The sequence below is a fragment of the Conger conger genome, chromosome 14 (assembly GCF_963514075.1).
Source record: "Conger conger chromosome 14, fConCon1.1, whole genome shotgun sequence".
NCBI classification, from domain to species: domain Eukaryota; kingdom Metazoa; phylum Chordata; class Actinopteri; order Anguilliformes; family Congridae; genus Conger; species Conger conger.
In genome coordinates this window covers 26,148,312-26,166,487 of record NC_083773.1, presented here as the reverse complement: position 1 = coordinate 26,166,487, position 18,176 = coordinate 26,148,312, and the positions used below count along the sequence as shown (strand labels likewise).

General features: G+C 42.8%; 2 protein-coding genes across 2 annotated transcripts; one reads left to right on the top strand and one right to left on the bottom strand.

Moving 5' to 3' along the window:
- The first annotated feature begins 28 nt into the window (after positions 1 to 28).
- Positions 29 to 9,749, top strand: tspan31 (tetraspanin 31). Its single transcript, XM_061218847.1, has 6 exons — positions 29 to 267; positions 4,218 to 4,385; positions 4,704 to 4,784; positions 5,675 to 5,815; positions 6,131 to 6,241; positions 6,332 to 9,749. Exons 1-6 carry the CDS (start codon positions 205 to 207, stop codon positions 6,404 to 6,406), a joined length of 639 nt encoding a protein of 212 aa, XP_061074831.1. The 5' UTR covers positions 29 to 204; the 3' UTR covers positions 6,407 to 9,749.
- A 155-nt stretch (positions 9,750 to 9,904) lies between these two features.
- cdk4 (cyclin dependent kinase 4) lies at positions 9,905 to 17,068 on the bottom strand. Its single transcript, XM_061218846.1, has 8 exons — positions 16,815 to 17,068; positions 14,825 to 15,049; positions 13,906 to 14,041; positions 12,875 to 13,042; positions 12,636 to 12,745; positions 11,593 to 11,643; positions 11,374 to 11,509; positions 9,905 to 10,875 (listed from the first exon to the last, which is right to left on the bottom strand). Exons 2-8 carry the CDS (start codon positions 15,040 to 15,042, stop codon positions 10,798 to 10,800), a joined length of 897 nt encoding a protein of 298 aa, XP_061074830.1. The 5' UTR covers positions 15,043 to 15,049; positions 16,815 to 17,068; the 3' UTR covers positions 9,905 to 10,797.
- Positions 17,069 to 18,176: the final 1,108 nt, after the last annotated feature.

Below are 18,176 nucleotides of genomic sequence, written 5' to 3'. Positions count from 1 at the left end.
AGTTATTGTATGAGGGTGGGTACTACTATGATTGGGAAATTGACTGACGTTTACCGGCTGACTGCTTGGAGGAAATCCGTTTCCAGAATTCAAGGGCCAGGAGAGCCTCTCCGCCTACTTTCACGGACAGACACGAAGCAGGCTAAATAAAAGCATAGTAATCATTATTTCGGCTTGTTGGACGAATAAACAAGCATTTTGAAGATGGTTTGTGGAGGATTTACATGTTCAAAAAATGCTCTTTGTTCCCTTAACGTGGTGTACATGGTGAGTATCACAGATAGGCTATGGGTAGCGATCCATCTTGCGTATGGCAACGGTACCGCTAGCACTAATGTCTGATGATGGTTGGTCCATCTTCGTGAGTGACTGATTCAGATAATATTTCAAATCGATAACGTTTAACATTCATGTTCTGGAAGTCTAGGTTAGCTACCAAAATGTAACCAGTAGCTCGTCTAGCTACTTTACAACCTAGCTAACGGCAAACCTACTATCAAGTAATATGACGGTGTAGCTAGATAGGACGCTGTATATTTAAACAACTTAACGGACATTGGCTGGATTACTACTGTTACTGCCACTGTTTGTTTCCCAAATAGCTCTAACTACGTTGCCTGGGTGTTTTGCGGCTACGCTCACACGTACATGCTACATTAGCTATGGCGTTATAGCTTTTACAGCCTGTTAGCTAGCGCTGCCAGCTACATTGCATTTGTTCGCTTGTCTTTTATTTGTTATTTAGCGACCAGATCTATTTAATGTTACACTGCCAAATACAAGGATTTTCATGTCATGTGGCTAACGAAGTTACCAAATAAATCCTCACTGGCGTGATTGCTAACGGGCGCTGTAATAATATCACAAGATCTGCAAAATGATTACGAAATGGCTACACTTTACCAACAGGCCCCCAGGTGACGTCACTTCGCGTACAGAAGGTTTTGTCTTGCACGCGCGCCTGATGGCTTTAGCTGGTTTGCTACAATATTCTTTGATTGAGCGTTTTGTTGAAGATCACCTAAATCGGGTGTTTTTCCGTCAATTGTTTTTTTTTTTACTGTTCTCTACGCGAGTTATATGCTGCGTTTGCAATGAACTACACTGAATTTGATCGTTTTGAAGTCAACTAGCTAACTTTAGCTAGCTAGGTTATGGAATTGCATATTAGAGTTGGTTATTAATTGACTTTCGTAGAAAAGCTTTATAACGTGGATGCTCATTTTAAGGGTTTGAACAGGGAGTACGCGTGACGTCACATAGCTAGTTGGAGCTAGATTCAGTCATACATTGTTGAACTGAGAGCCTGTTTGCTACCACGTATGCACTTTTTAGAAGCTTTTTGGGGGGCTTGGCATTAGGTCAAACATAACATTGTTGAGAGGCGGCACGGATGGTGCAGTGGGTAGCACTGCCGCCTCACAGCAAGGAGGTCCTGGGTTCGAATCCCTGTCGTGCGGAGTTAGCATGTTCTCCCCGTGTCTGCGTGGGTTTCCTCTGGGTACTCCGGTTTCCTCCCACAGTCCAAAGACATGCACGTTAGGCTGATTGGAGAGTCTAAATTGTCCGTAGGTATGAGTGTGTGAGTGAATGGTGTGTGTGCCCTGCGATAGACTGGCGACCTGTCCAGGGTGTATTCCTGCCTTTGGCCCAATGTATGCTGGGATAGGCTCCAGCCCCCCTGCGACCCTGATCAGGATAAGCGGGTTCAGATAATGGATGGATGGATAACATTGTTGAACGAGGATAAGTGGAAATGGCTCCACAGTGCACCACAATTCCGGTAGTGTTCACCACAGGGACATGCCTGTGACGATGAGCCCGTCTGCAGTGTCTAGTAAGCATGTGCTTTCATTTGCAAATAAGGTAATGTGGTGGCTTCAATTCGTTTACACTTGTTCTGGGTCATTGGTTCGCGAGGAGAGAACAAGGCTGTGTCTTGAATTGCTTTCGCTTCCCCATGGTCTCAGTAGTCAGCAGTCACATCAACCACGTGATATTTCAGCCGCGGATCACTCGTCAACATTATTTCTACTAACTTTTTTCATGTGCATCTTGTTTTAAGTGATACTTGCCAAAAACAAGCAACGGTGTCGCGCTCAAATTTCTCCCTTCAAAACTTCAGGGATTGCATAGCCTACCACATGACAATGAATAGGCTTACTTTTAGCTGAATCTGTTGTGTCTACTACGTGATGTCATTTTCGGTTGCCTCATGGTCATGGTTTCATGAGAATAGACCGTCTACTACTGATGAAAGACTGTAGTATACATACAATACAAAATTATCCAAGGTATGTATTTTGTAATTAATTAATGATAAATAATGTGTTATTTAGCAGACATTTTTATCCAAAGCGACTTACAAAGCGAAACGGGGATAATCCCCCTGGAGCAAAGCGGGGTTTAAGGGCCTTGCTACACCAGGGGCATGTTCATGTTCATCTGAAAACGTTTTGTTTCAGTTTCTGTGTAGAACCATATGTTTTCTCCCAACGGTGTGTATAGTCTTACAACAGGCCTTGAGGTATGTTTGGTGGGTGTGTCGGGTTTGTAGCCCGAATCAGTAATGATGTAGGCCTATGTCGGAGAACGTCATTGGAGCAAACTACTATGTCAGTCAGTCCGCCCACGGTTTGCAACAGGATGTTCAGCGCGCCACCGTTTGTTTAAATAAAAGTTTAGCTGCGTTTTGTCGGGGCTGAATGTCGCCCAGGGAATGAACCACCAACATTCTGGGTCCCAGTCAAGCACCTTCACCACTACGCTACCAGAGCAAATTCAGTTTCAGTAGGCTTGTTCCAGGACATAATGGTATTTCCCCATAAGTAGTAATTTCTTCACTTTTTTCACATTTTACTTATTTTTGGGTACTTAGTTTAGTTTTAGTTTTAGTTTAGTTTTATTTTGCACCATTTAAAGAAATATAACAAAAATTGACAAAGATGGCAAATAATAAACAGTGCAGGAAGAGGCAGAAAGCCCAGTGGGCTTATTTGAAGCCTCCACCTAAAGATTGTTAAAATAACGCAGTTTTATAAAGAACACAAAAAATAACATACGGAAAAATTATATAACTACATAAAAGTGATGGCAAACTAATAATAACAAAATATATAACAACAACAATAATGTATACATAATATATAATATATTGTATTCTAGGTGCAAGATATGTCCATGGTCTACCTTTGGTGCATGTGAGTGTGTATGTAAGTGTGTTTGCATGCATGATAAATATTGATTGATACATCTGTATTGACTCCTAGAGCAATAGCAATGGCAAGTCAGAGACATGTATCATTACTATTGTCACTATGGGTGAAACAAACAGGGGGTACATAGATAACAGTACGTTTTTCAAAAAATAGTTACAAAACAGCAGTTAAATGATCTTTTAACTATCCTTTGTAACATCTTATGGAGGAACAGTTTCTCACCAGGTGGAAAAAGTAATTCCATAACTTTGTGCCCCTAAATCTGATCGAATATATCTTATAAATTAAAACACATGTTTAGAAAATGTTGATGTCATAAATAGTAAGAATGTGTAGTTTATGAAATAGAGGAGCAGAAGAGGTAAATGGTTGGCGTTTATATAGCGCCTTTATCCAAAGCGCTGTACAATTGATGCTTCTCATTCACCCATTCATACACACACACAGACACAGACGGCGATTGGCTGCCATGCAAGGCGCCAACCAGCTTGTCATGTTTCTGAAATAAATACAACAGAAAACCTGTAGCAGCCTTTAGCGTAGTGGTTAAGGTACATAACTGGATCCCGCAAGGTCGGTGGTTCGATTCCCGGTGTATCCACAATAAGATCCGCACAGCCGTTGGGCATTGCTCAACGGGGATTGTCTCCTGCTTAGTCTAATCAACTACGTCACTGGATAAGAGCGTCTACCAAATGCCAATACTGTAATGTAATGAAGGATCAAAATTTTGTGGACAGTAGTAGGAAAAGCACTTGCCCAAACTATATTACTTAATATACATGAGCCCAAGTTATTCTGTGTTTAATCTTTGATGCACACACAAAAATAGTTGATTACTGGTCATACAGTGAGGGTTAGAACATTGTCTTTGTGGAGGTGTACATTTCTCAGTTTTTTTGGATTGTGTCTGGGCACAGGGTAGTCCAGTTCTTGGCATGGCCATGCTGTACTGTGAGTGCGCTAGTGAGTCAGTGTTCCGGCTCTGTGCCTTTCCAGCTGGTGGGGCTGCTGCTCATTGGCGTGGCAGCCTGGGGAAAGGGCTTCGGGATCGTCTCCAGCATCCACATCATTGGCGGGGTGATCGCAGTGGGCGTCTTCCTGCTCCTCATTTCCATCGTGGGCCTCATCGGCGCTTTCAACCACCACCAAGTCATGCTCTTCTTTGTATCCTTTCTTCCACCGATGGTGTCCATTTTTTGTTTTCATGTTTTCTGAACTTTTACTTGCATGTAAAACGGAGGCATTAAAACTGAGTTTGGTGAATGATGCTGAATCAAAACTGTAGGTTAAAAGTCTTGATCTTAATGATTCCTAATTGTTAGTCAAGATAAAATAAATGTTTATTGGGTTCCAGCATTAGTCCTTCTGCATCACTTAACCAGAATGCAGTGCATTGGTTTTACAGGTCTTGATCATGTAAAAATGAGCTGCTGATGTTGAACCATGTTGGTTTTCGATTTCCTTGATCGTACCTTCTCTCAGTATATGGTCATTCTCTTCCTGGTGTTCCTCTTCCAGTTCGGAGTGTCCTGCTCTTGTCTGGCTTTGAACCGGGACCAACAGGTAACCCTCCTCCTCGCACCCCGCAACGCAGTCCTATCAAAGCACTTCAAGTCACTTTGAACCATTCTTACTTTAATTCAGCTTAAATTGGCTTTGCAATGCTAGTTTGCTCTTTTTATTGTTGTGTTTATGTGTTTGAATCTTACATTTTATATAAAGGTTTTGTGAATTACCGTCTTGTTTAATATTTGATGTCTGGTTTATGTATGTTAAATTTGAAAATAAATTGTGTGACTACATTCAATATGTGAGGTTTTGTCATACAGTTTCAAGTTTAATTTCAGACTGGTTTTGGTTTATAGGTGAGAAATGTTTTTGTTGCAGATGCTCTTATCCAGCATTTCTGCGAAATGGTTAGGCAATGAAGGAGGGCTGATGCCAAGTCATTGGTCTGATGTAGTACCTTTACTGGCATTAAATGGGATTGTTTCCAAATCACTTTCAAATTCAGTCTGTATATTCCTTAAAGATAAGTATTACCGACCCTTGCTTGAACTTCCGTCTCCTTTAAAAAGTTAGAAGAAACCCAAACATATTGCTACAAAGACATACTGTATATAGGCCGACTACACAAAACAACAAAATGAAATGGCTATTACTCTGATATAAATATGTAATATCACTTGGAGGTTCTGATTGTTTACCCACTGAAGGAGTTTTGTTGTCTTTTATGCTTCAATTTTTATCCCATATTTTATTTTTACTTCAAATGTTGAAATGGCCTGGCTGCAGCATTTGGGGATTAAATTCCAGATGGTGATGAATTTTAGCTGGACCAATGACGGGGGACATCATATTTGCTCAATTCATAAAATAAAATAAAAAAGATATTAAACTGGCTTTGACTCTTCTGTCACATTGACCCTTCCTTCCCTCCCTCCTCTCTCTAGGAGAAGCTGCTGAACACCTCATGGAACCTGATGGGCGATAACACCAAGAAGAGTCTGGAACATCAGCTGGACTGCTGTGGTCTGGTGAACCGCACAGATAGCCAGGAGCAGTTCACAGCCGACGCCGCGGGTTGCAATGCAGTAAGGCCAACTGCCCAACACCTGCTTTCTTATTAACAACAACAATCTGTCCTGTATCGCATCCATACCTGTTCACACTAATAAGCTGTGCACTTAATGAAGAAATAGAGTAAATTTCACCATTAAATAATATTTTGCTAAATAACCCTGACTTGAATAAGGCAATGACCCTCTACAATGCACTGCTGTAACTGTTCCCTAGGAAAGCTATGATTGCTACTCCAGTAAAGCCATATGATGCCTCTCAGACTGTGTGAAGGTCTTGGTCTTTTCTGTGTTGCTGACATGCCTCTTGTCCTCCCACTCCACCTGCAGCTGTGTAAAAGCAGTGGGACGTGTTCTACCTGTGGGGACCGGATGCTCCAGCACTCTGGCGATGCGCTGAAGATCCTGGGGGGCGTCGGGCTGTTCTTCAGTTTCACCGAGGTGAGCCCCTTCCACTGTACGCAAAACTCCACCGCCAGCATCCCCCTGTCCGTTTCCCCCAATCACTAATGCTGTATGCTTCCCTTACAGATCCTGGGCGTGTGGCTGGCTGTACGCTACCGGAACCAGAAAGACCCCCGAGCCAATCCCAGCGCTTTTCTATAGAAACATGCACTGGGAATATGGGGGGGGGGGGGAAACCACACACACATACCATAAATGCACAAATGTATAACAAGCAACCCATAGACACGCAGACACTCATTGATATGGCCACATTGAGACACATTTGCACAAACTTCATCTGACACATGGAGACAAATGCCAAACGCACCAATGGATATACAATCCACAGCTTCTTTTGCCCATTTGGTACTGAGCCCTATCTACACTGTACACGTGAGCCATGTATGCGTATATGTAACGTATGACACGCATGTAAAACCCGACGTGTGTGTTTATAAAACCTACTCCGTACAAAACAACCTTGGCCTTTGCAAGCAAAGCCTTGAAAATGCACACGCAGGCTCCACAAAGGCTGTCTGCACAGCAGTCCTAAAGCGCTACTTTCCTCACGTATGATTGGATGGTCGTCTGCATTTCTGCCTTTCTGAACACTACCATTGGCTTGCTTTGCTCATGCCCCCTTCATCCACCTTACTGCCATCCTTGATGTGAGCACAGTACAGGCAGAATAGCCAACTCACAGTGCAGCAGACCTTTATTATTTTCTTTTATTATTCCTTCTTTTTGGGATAAGAAAGGATTTTGCTGTCCCAGAACTGCACAATTCCCACCGTACTGCAGTCCTCTGCCATAGACCCACTCCTGTGCGTTTCATCATCCCCATCGCTTAAATGCTTTCTTCTGGACCCCTTTTCGGACAAGATCGAGGACCGGTCATTTTGATGCACTGACCTCACACAAAATCACTCACAAGGAATACAGTTTTTATTTATGTATATGTTTGTGTATATACCTGAAGTTCGTACGCTTGGCATGCAAAGGAAAATCTTTGTGTTATGTCTTGCCACGTTCCAAATCTGGCCAAGTTGCAAGAATGACATGGTCGCCATGGATATGTTTATTTTTCAGCACAGTGGGAAGGACTGGGGGATAGAGAGTGGCCAAATCCTCTCTTCCTCTGGCCTGATGGTCACACGGAGAGACCCGTGGCTAACACGGTCTACAGGGAAGAACTGAACTGAACTGAGCCGTTCCCTCGGCAACAGCCACACGCATCTATCACGTGCCGCTCGAAATGGGTAGTCTGGACACGTTAAACTTACCATTTCATCGCACTCTGTTCAAGTAGCTCACTCCCTCTTTTCTGAGGGGCTCTTTTTGTTTGTTAGATTTTTTTAAATTTGCTGAATTAGACAAAGTGCAAAAACCCTCTACAATGTAAACAACCTGATTAGCTCACATTTAACCCACAGGGAGTACTTGCCTGTACCAAAATGAGAATTGAATATAGGATACAGTACGAAGAACAGTCCTTTTTGCTCATTAGACGCGTAATGCGTAAGGGGCTTAAAACTCTTGTTCTTAGTTCTGTTATAATCCCTGCGTAGAGGTGGAATACAATTAATGTTGCCTTCTGTTTACTGGAAGAGGCATGCTTGAATGCTTTTCACGAAAGTAGGATCCTATTATAACCCGACTTGGAATTAGTTTTATTTTGCTGCTGTTGTACGAATGCAGCTTCGGTCTTCAATATGGTGTTTTTTTTATGTTAATTAGATTATAGGATGAAGTGGTCCTTTATCTGAGCCTGATGAATCGAAACGTTTAGCTGGGTATTGGTTTAATAGTTCTGCTGGTCTGCATTCCGAAGCGATATGTCTTTCCCCGTGCAGTTAGGCCCAAACAGTAGATCATAGTTTCATGTTTTCCTCTTCTCAGCTCACTGGGCGCTTCGACGAGCGTTGGAAATGACCAGAACAATCCCAGTTCCCTCTCCTTTCCTGCTCTATTGTACAGTATCTTCAAATAACTTCTCTCAGATTCTGCATTCTCACAAGCCTCATGACAAACTCCTCAAATGTACATTTTAAAATTAAGTGTAATCATTTCAATGATTTTACAGCAATTAGAACATTAGCTAGTTATGTAGGAATTTGTCCTACAGTTGGTTGGTTGCCAAAAGACAATAACATTTGTTAACAGGAAGTGGGGTTCTCCAAACCCCTGCAGTTCGCACTGAACAGCTAGGTTGGATCCTAGTTGGATTCTTAAAGAAAACAACTTGATGTACTTTTTTTCTTACTGTTATTAATAGTCATTGTTATTTTTGCCAAATGTGTAATTTGAGTGTTCTTATTAACGTCAGTGTTTTTTTTGTTTTGTTTTTTTTTAATGGCACTTTTGTTTCTGAAGTTTTTGGTACTGCAGAAGAATATTGCCAGATTGGGAAAAATAGCAGCTCTGGTCCAGTTGCAGCAAGCTGATTAGCATGGCGGTATTTGGTTGGTAAGCAACCATTTTCTTATTTAACACACACCTTGTATCCCAATGCGAGTGAAAATGTGTTTGTATGTACATTATATTATGTAACAAATGGATATTTGCTTTTATTTTACTGTGGGGAGACTTAATTTCAGTGCTTTTGGATTGCTATCAAGATTGGAAATCAAGTGTGTATGCAATATTCAGTAATGTAACTGCTGCAGAAAAACTGGTGTTTTGTAGAGTGTCAAACTGTTGCCAGGTTGCCTTTTAGGAACCCGTTTGCTTTTGAACAGCCTTTCCAGTTCACGTTGTCTGGACATAAACCAGATGTCACGCCAAATGTAAAATCTGAAATCAGTTGACTGCAGTTAGGCTGGCATACAGATATTGGGCAATCCTGTTAAATACTGGGCTGCATGTAACAATCGCATGGTACTTGTCACGGCGCTCATTAGAAGTGTGAAATCAGCTAATGGTTGCAGCTGGGCCATTGTATTGTAATTATTTTTTTAAATACTGTCCACAATTTACAGCTTGTTTTCTTGGCAGAGATTGCTATCTTCAGCCTTCACTGTCACATCCAGCAACTGCAGTGATGTAGCATACGAGAGACCTGGGATGCATTCAGATGCCCGCATTGTTTCAGAGGGCAGTCAGAGACGAGGTCTATAGCTTGAGATTTCCAAGCGTGTTTGATCATCTCTGGACTCCACCTCCCATCAGCCCCCCTTTAACAAAATGGGTTCTGTGATGCGTTGCCATCCTAATCAATCTCAGGTTTTGATTATGTCCACCTTTAACTGGAAATACATACTCATCAGAAAGGGACAGTAGTAGCAAGTCATTAGGTGTTTATTTGTAATTTATTGGACTGGAGGTACTGGGCTGTTGGATGTGTGAACGTGTGGCAGGAGGAGTTGAGTGATGGCAGGTAATTCCCCTCCTTCCTTATCTTGTACTTTTTTTTTTTTATGTTAAACCCGTTTGGGCACACTGTACTCGTTTTCCTGCTGAACTTAAATATTTTTCCCCTATTAAAACATGTCAAGATCCAAAACTTTCTTTTGAGTTGCCTTCTTTAAATTACTGTGAAATGTTATTGTATATATTTGGAACTTTGAGTTTTCCACACTGCAAATAAAGTGTTCTTTCAAATTATTCAAGAACCCAAGGCAACCCTCTAGAAGAAATCATTCCTTGTACAACAGACACTGAAAGGAAAGCAGCATTTAATAACCACAGTAATATTAATACATAACATTGCGGTATGTTGCCTCAATACCCATATTTTGGTTAGCAAGTGAAGGAATGTTTTCCCCAAAGGTATGAGTGGAATGAAATGCTGGAATGCAACTGGGACTGATGGGTGTGTGTAGAGAGAAGCATTATTCAGCTAAATCTCCATCTACAAAGACGTTAGTGTGCGCAACCGACGCACTCTGCTCATTCCCCCACTCAACTAACTCAGCCATTCAAATGTTTGAAATGATTCAACAAAAAAAAAAGAAAAAGCCACTCGCCATTATTCCCACAGATATGTCTTTAAAATATAAAATACAGGATTAAAAGGCTGTTGGTGATACTCAGACAGGCATTCAATCGGCACACGTCCTGAACTTTGACCTTTAGTTTGGAAAGTTAAGTGTCAGCGATTTCTGGTTTTGTTCACTTTTCACTTGGTCAAAGTGGAGGACAAATGTTGCCTGAATTCCAGCCTCAGTTGCTGGTTGCTTTTGGATTCCTTCTCCCACAAATTGGTCCAAGATATTCAACTCAAGTATTTCCCTCACTTTTCCATCCCGGCTTTTGTCTATCACTCTCAACCCCCTTTGCAGTCTTCCCTTGCTTCTTATAAGGCAGTACAGTATGATGGAGCACCATTAGAGACCCACAGGCTTTCCTGTAGAAAGAAAAAAGCTCATAGATATGAGGGATTGCATTGTTCCAAATCTGGAAATTACTGGTGTTTGGGTTGCAACTACAGTGCAGTTCCCTCTGCCATTACGCTCCCCGCAGCTGTCATTTACCCTTTCTTCCAAAACACCCTTCACTGACTCTCACCAACCCATCAGCTGGACCCCCCTCCCCAACCATTGCCCGCCTCATCACCCCTCCTGAAAATACAGATGGTCCAAAGCATTCAGGGCTGAGATTCTTCGCAGAGGGTCAAAGGCCAACATCTCCTGTGGGAGAGGAGGGGGAGGAAAAAAAAAGGTCATTTAGAAACAGTTGTGTGCACAGATGGCTTACTTCTTCATCTGTTATTAACCCAACACGTCCTCAGTGAGGACTGTTGTGTAGCCAAAGGTCAATAATGCAAAACACTTGGCTACAACTTTACATCCCAGTAAATGATTCACCCATAATCTCTGTATGACATGACACCGTAATTATAAACAAATAATGGATTTGAATTACATTTTCAAAGTTTTACAAACGTTTAGTTGGTCATCATCACATATAGAAAGATATCACTTTTAAAACTCAATGTGGCCTAAAATAGCAAAACAATTTTTTAATTAGGACACATTGGTTAGATACAGAGTCTACAGCAGCATGTTAGCACCAAGTGACATATAAAGTCATTGGTTGATTCATTACTAGCAAAGCCAAGTTTAACCACCATTCGTCAAGCCCACTGATTCCTACCACACACTCAAAACAGTACACCATCCTCTTACCAGCAGCAAGTCTGCCCCCTGGGGGCTGATCTCAGGAACAAAGTCTGTGATTGGACGGTGGTTGACAGGGCTGAAATTGCGCCGTGACAGCGTGACATCAGTGGGCCAGTCCTCTTCTGCTGGTAGGCCAATCACTCTGCAGAAGAATCCGGAAAACCAGAGTGGTTAGGGCCAGCAGCCAGGTGGTCTCGCACAAAGCCACCCAGGCCCAATACTCACTCAAAAATCTTTCCCAGTTGGTCCACCTCGGACTCACCACAGAACACCGGCCTGAGACAGACAAAAGTAGAGAGGAAAAAGCTCCAGCATGATTCCTTCAATCAAAGACAAACCAATGTTACACTTTCTAGAGAAAGGAGGTCAGATTCCAGTCCGTGAGGGCTGCAGTGTCTACTGGTTTCCAATGCGTTTTAGCCCTTAAGTGGTCATTTAACAGTAACTTGAGACCACATTGTTTTCTTCAAGTTATAACTTTGGCTGCTGACCACAAATACCTGCAGACGCTGTGGGCCTGTATGACTGAAATGAGTTTGTCATTTCTGATGTAGAAACATCACTAGTGAAAGTTGCAGGAAAGGGATGTGATAGTTTTCTGAGAACTGATGATCATCAGAAAGTTTATTTTAAAAAAAAGCGAGACATGCACTCTAGACACATTCTGTAGAGTGACACAGACCTCAAAGGACATAAACATATCAATTCAAATAATTCAAGTGTTTTACTATAGCCTACTTATATCCGGGATTAACATTTTGTGGACAGGTTACCGGAATTCCCTATAAAGCAATGGCTACAATTAGCTAATCATAACCTGAATTACAACAAACTATGTTGCCTTCGACCCACACCACTGAGAATGCGGTATGGCAGTCTTTAAACTGAATGTGTGGGGGCGAGCGGCAGCAGAGGGGTTGTGACACAAATCTTTGAGATTAACCAGGCCTGGGCTGACCCTCCCTCAGGCTGCCTGTTGTGGCAGTTGGTGTTGAGCAAGATTGATAAGCAAGGCCTCTTTCAGACCTCCTTTTATCGAGGGACCACAGACAAAGGGCCTGCAGCACTTAATCACACCACCAGGGGGCAGCATAGGGCATGGCACAAAAATATGGGAACAGCCGCTTTGAGCATTCAGGTCAAATATGCCGATTGTGCTTGTCACGGACCAAGGCACTAGAGCATACATTTTGCAGAGGGTCTTACAACAGAGAAAGCTCTCCGTCTCCAAACACATTATCTAAGATCCTTCATCCTCTGTCACTCACTTGCGTCGGAACATCTCGGCGAAGATGCAGCCAGTGCTCCAGATGTCGACTGGGGTGGCGTAGGACGACTGCAAGAGAACCTCTGGGGCGCGGTACCACAGAGTGACCACCTAAGGGGGTGGAGGTGGAAGAGGTGCAAGGGTGAAACTGCATATGCATTTTTCTGGCACATTCTGTACAGTCCTGTCCATTAGTCGTGGGTCCGTGCGTGTGCGTTCATAACCTCGAGGTGCATTTACCACTGGGGTGAGGGCCATGTGACAGCTGTAGATGCGTGCGAGTCCGAAATCGGCCAGCTTGACCTGTCCTCGGCTGGTCACCAGGATGTTCTCTGGCTTCAGGTCTCGGTGGACGATGCAATTGGAGTGGAGGAAGGTCAGTCCGCACAGTAACTGCCGCATTAGGTCCTGTCAACAAAGATGGCAGCTGGCTTTCCTTACTGAACACGTGAGCACCTTAGCTGATCCAAAGCTAAGGCAACATCAAGAGAAAATGTCTGGTTGTGGTGGTCAACATTGATCTAGGAGATCTGCAGGGTCTGCTGGTTTTTGTTTTCACTGTAAAATCAACAGGTTTAAACTCAGCTAAGCAAGTGAACAATTCAACTACTTAATTGGATCAATTACATGTGAAGTAACCACAAAAACCAGCTGGACTACCCTTCCATGACCAGTGTTAGCCACCCAAGCACTTAAAGGAAAACACCAACATTTTGGAAAATACCAATAATTTTCTTACCCAGACATTCGGTTTCATTTCCATGCATTCATTTTGTGCTCAGTTTCATATTAGCATAACGTGTTAGCTTAGCATAAATAATTGAAGCCTACAGGAGTCCGTAGCCTACCTCCTTCAAAGTGAAGAAATACACCTTACAGCAGCTCCGAAGCCATCGTATTTACAAGATATTGTGTATTTGAAATACACATACAGGAAAAAATAATAATAAAAATGAGAGACGTCGTTTTTGGAGAAGTTAGATGGTTGGAAGTATAACCGCTGAACACACATGTATCCTTACATCTTCTGCTGGTTGAGCGCAGTGATCTGCGCACCTTCTGAAGGCATCTAGCTCTTCCTTCAGAAGGTGCGCGAGTACACTACATCAGGAGGTGTTACATTAAGTTGCAAATGCTTGATTCACAAGAAGCAAATCCTTGATTCACACAGACACAAAATTGTGCCATGTCGTTTGCACCTTATTCTGACAAGCAGCTGTGTACCCTGATGATATGCACTTGGTCAGTCAAGCCCGTCAGACTGGATTTACCTGGATCTGGCTGGCAGGAAGCCCAGGAGAAGGCGCCTTCTCCAGGTAGGTTTTGAGGTCCTGATCCACATGCTCAAAGACCAGTGTTACCTTCGTCTCCTGGTCTGTCCGCAGGGTGGCACAAACGTCCATCAATCTGGGGCAAATATGCCAGCCGGCAAAAGGTCACGGAGGGGTTGTGATGGAACCCAGAACATTCAAATGAACCCATGACTGTGTGCGAGTGACCACAAGAGGCAGTGCGAGTCAGTTAGTGGGAGTGAGAGTGAGAGGCAGTGTGTAGTGTGAGTGACCATGAGCGGCAGTGTGAGTGACTGTTAGTGGGAGTGTGAGCGGCAGTGTGAGTGACTGTTAGTGGGAGTGTGAGTGACAGTGTGAGTGACCGTTAGTGGGAGTGTGAGTGACAGTGTGAGTGATTGTTAGTGGGAGTGTGAGTGACAGTGTGAGTGATTGTTAGTGGGAGTGTGAGTGGCAGTGTGAGTGACCGTTAGTGGGAGTGTGAGTGACAGTGTGAGTGGTTGTTAGTGGGAGTGTGAGTGGCAGTGTGAGTGACCGTTAGTGGGAGTGTGAGTGACAGTGTGAGTGGTTGTTAGTGGGAGTGTGAGTGGCAGTGTGAGTGACCGTTAGTGGGAGTGTGAGTGACAGTGCGAGTGGTTGTTAGTGGGAGTGTGAGTGGCAGTGTGAGTGACCGTTAGTGGGAGTGTGAGTGACAGTGTGAGTGGTTGTTAGTGGGAGTGTGAGTGGCAGTGTGAGTGACCGTTAGTGGGAGTGTGAGTAGCAGTGTGAGTGACCGTTAGTGGGAGTGTGAGTGACAGTGTGAGTGGTTGTTAGTGGGAGTGTGAGTGTGAGGGGCAGTGCGACCATGAGTCCCAGTGTGAGTGACCATAAGCGGAAGCGAGTGTGAGTGGTGTGATCTTACTTGACCACGTTGGGATGGTCAAACTGCTCCAGCCGCTTGAGCAGGGCCACCTCCCGGACCGTAGACAGGGGCAGACCATCCTGGTCAGTCTGCACTCGAACGCTCTTCAGAGCCACAAACTGCCCGCTCAGCCTGTCCCGCGCCTTATACACCGTGCCATAGGCCCCACCTCCAATCTCTGCCACAGGCTCATACTGCAGCCCCACCTCCTGAGCCATGGCCAGCCTGACGGATGGGAGACACGGCAAATCAGACCCACGTCACAGCCCTAAGCTCTACTCCACTTAGACTTTAAACAACCATATTTTACTCATTATTTGTAACAGTGCCTCTCATTAATGACAATACAAAAAAATATATACAGTAGTGCTTTAGCTACAGAAATGCATTCAGTGTTAGTATAAACTACAGCACTCCAATAAATAATACAGGTAAAAATAAGATTAACAAATAAACCTTGTGGACCAGTCGTTTAATGTCACAGACTGGGAGATGCATTTGGCCACTAGATCACTGGGCTGATTAGTGTCTACACCAGGGATGAACTCTGGCCCTCAAATCCTGATCTAGCCCTGGTTTTCTTTTCTCCTGGGTAATTAGTGCTACTAGGTCTCCACACCTAACTCCCAGATAAAGGGAGGGTGGAAAACCAGCATCCCTGGCCTACACTATTATTTATCATTCATGAAATAATGAAAAATAAATTAAATTATCCTGTATTTCGTGACACTTACCATTAATTGCAAGAACTCTATGTTTGACTTTCCCCATTTGGCAGGGATTACTGAGTTCCTGAGCAGAAGATTGAGTGTGTGTGTATGTGTGTTTGTTTGAGAGGGGGGTTTGGGGCATGCAGGGGAATCTGACCTGATATCTAGCAAGACAACAAAGAATTCAGTCAACATTCCTGAGGTGAACCGCAGGGCCACACAGAAGACAGAACACACTATATAATTTCATGTTGTAGCAGCAGCTGCCGGGAATATAGTAGGACAACAAGAAGATTCAGGAACTGCTCAATCATTTCAATTGTCAGTATCATATTATGACTTATTTGCATAACAGACCGACCGATATGCAATCAGCTCGCCTGAACAGGTGTACAGACTGGTCTAAGATTGGTCTTAGATAACCAGTAGCATTTTTAGTAGCATTATTATTATTATTATTTTTAACATAATAAATGAGGCACCTTGATTACAGGAAGGCCCACTGGCGTTAGAATATTTAAATCCAATAATTAAATACCATAGTCAAAGACCATAGTTACTTTAAACGAAAAAAAGCAACTAGTTAATACGTGTGACGAACTCAGGCTTTTCAATAATTTGAGAATGAATGCCTCAGCCACAATAAGAAAACGGACAATCGGTTTCAATTTTATGCAACTAAAATAGTTGATGTGCGTATACCATCCTGGGGAAATAGGCTACCACTTAGGTCGACACTTTCCTAGGTAAGATAATGTGTCCCCTTAATATAACTGTACATACTATTTAAATGGTCCCTATGAACCAAAAGTATAATAATTTTAGCGACTGTTATTGTCTTCCGTTCCTTGTTAGCTTCCGTTAATGGCTGGAGGGGTTACAATAACGAAAGCGTTTCCTCAACACGTGGTGTATAGTCAGGGCTCTTTTCTTTGTTAATTAATCAGAAGAGCTTCAAAGGCCGGAGACGCAACTTCGAAAACCTCAATAGTTAGCTTCTATATTGATTCAATTTCCTCAAGCCAGATATTTGTCGATCTAGCATCATTTGTTTAGCCAACATGGTAAAATGGCTAAATTCAGTAGATTATAGCCCACTGATTTGTTCAATTTTGCGAACTTAATTATACTTATTATATTAGCATACTTTAAATCAGTTGCAAGAGTACTACCAGAAACACGGCAAAAGTAAAACTTACAAATATATACAGCTTGTTAACACAATCATAGTATCGAACATATGTTGAAAAGCGTTCTTTTTGGCCGGATATTCTACTCACCACGCTCCTCGTTTTCTTTAGCTAGCGAGCTAGCTGTAACAACTTTAATTTGTGAGCGTAATCATCTCCTCCAACGACTCCTTTGTGTTTATGATTGCATCGGACGATGCATAAAAGCAGTGATTGGTCAGTTTTTGCTGTTGATACTGATGTGCAGAATATGTAGCGATAATTCTGTTAAAACTTTGGCCTGACTTCACTTTTTCTAAACACTCCAACCTAACTAATATAATAGGCTAGTTGACCGTAGGCGCTTCCTGCCGAAAGTAACGCCCCTTGCTACAATTTAACCAATCACGGTTCAGTTTTACAAAATAACGCGCTATTATCGTTGAGCTTGTCCCAATAATTTTTTGATTGAGAAAATGCGCTAGTTCTAACCTGAGACATACATGTAGCAGCCTAAATAAATTAAAATTATGATGCGTAAAATTGTCTCATTGCGTACTGTTGCAGAGTAGATCGTTACAGATTTACCAGTTTGCCTACATTTTATATGTTTTTGACTGGCAATTTCGCAACATGTTAGAATTCATTACTGTGTAGCCTACAGACGGATGTGTTCCGACTTGAATAATAATGAGATCTAAATCTGATTACAACATTTTTTTTTTAGTTAGTCATATATCTGAGCGTGCGTCTACTTATATGTTATTGTCTTTTTATATATTATTCGAATACCCGTGAATATGCTTTTCTGCGCAATAATCGTAGCGTAAGGACTGTGAAAGAGGAGTGTCACCGACTCTTCCGCCCCCGGTTCACACAGACAGATAAGCGGCGTGGCGCTGAGCGACCGACCGACGCGCAACCCCGCCCCTCATTCCAGCTCTACTGCGATTGGTGGGAAAGCTGCTGTTGCTAGGCTCGCCCGCTGCTCTGCTGTGCTGGGGTAACTGACTGCATTCCACAAGAGACAGTGAGTGGCAGCAATGTGAAACATTTAACTATAAGGAGCCTACACACATTCATTCATCGTGTTATAGGCTATAATATGAAGCTATATCACTAAACACTGGAAGGCATGCTTTTTCCAGTGCTTAAAAAGCGTGTATTTAATATATCATGTAGCTTGTTAATTAACCACTGGTGTTTATGTCACCCAAATAGGCTACAAGCCAGCATAGATGATGCTAATAGTAGATCATAATGGTTAGCACAGTTTCCCCTTAAACGTTCGTAAGGGGATGTGGTTTTGTAGAAAAAGAATGTGCGTAAATTGCTGAAAGCTACTGTGTGGGCCTATGACGACGTTCGTGATTCACACTTCTGTAGACTATAAGAGTTTCCCCAGTGAGCGATAGATCTGTGTCAGTTTTTAACACTGCTTGATATGGAGAACACAGACAGAACAAGGGACCA

What these genes read in the sequence shown, in the direction of transcription:
- tspan31 (XM_061218847.1), top strand. Translation starts at nt 205, where the DNA reads ATGGTTTGTGGAGGATTTACATGTTCAAAAAATGCTCTTTGTTCCCTT. An exon ending in ACCAAGTCATGCTCTTCTTT is followed by an intron (nt 4,386 to 4,703) that starts GTATCCTTTCTT and finishes ACCTTCTCTCAG; the next exon opens with TATATGGTCATTCTCTTCCT. An exon ending in TGTTCTTCAGTTTCACCGAG is followed by an intron (nt 6,242 to 6,331) that starts GTGAGCCCCTTC and finishes CTTCCCTTACAG; the next exon opens with ATCCTGGGCGTGTGGCTGGC.
- cdk4 (XM_061218846.1), bottom strand. Translation starts at nt 15,042, where the DNA reads ATGGCTCAGGAGGTGGGGCTGCAGTATGAGCCTGTGGCAGAGATTGGA. An exon ending in GCCGAGATGTTCCGACGCAA is followed by an intron (nt 11,644 to 12,635) that starts GTGAGTGACAGA and finishes TGTCTGTCTCAG; the next exon opens with GCCGGTGTTCTGTGGTGAGT. An exon ending in CAACTGGGAAAGATTTTTGA is followed by an intron (nt 11,510 to 11,592) that starts GTGAGTATTGGG and finishes ATTCTTCTGCAG; the next exon opens with AGTGATTGGCCTACCAGCAG.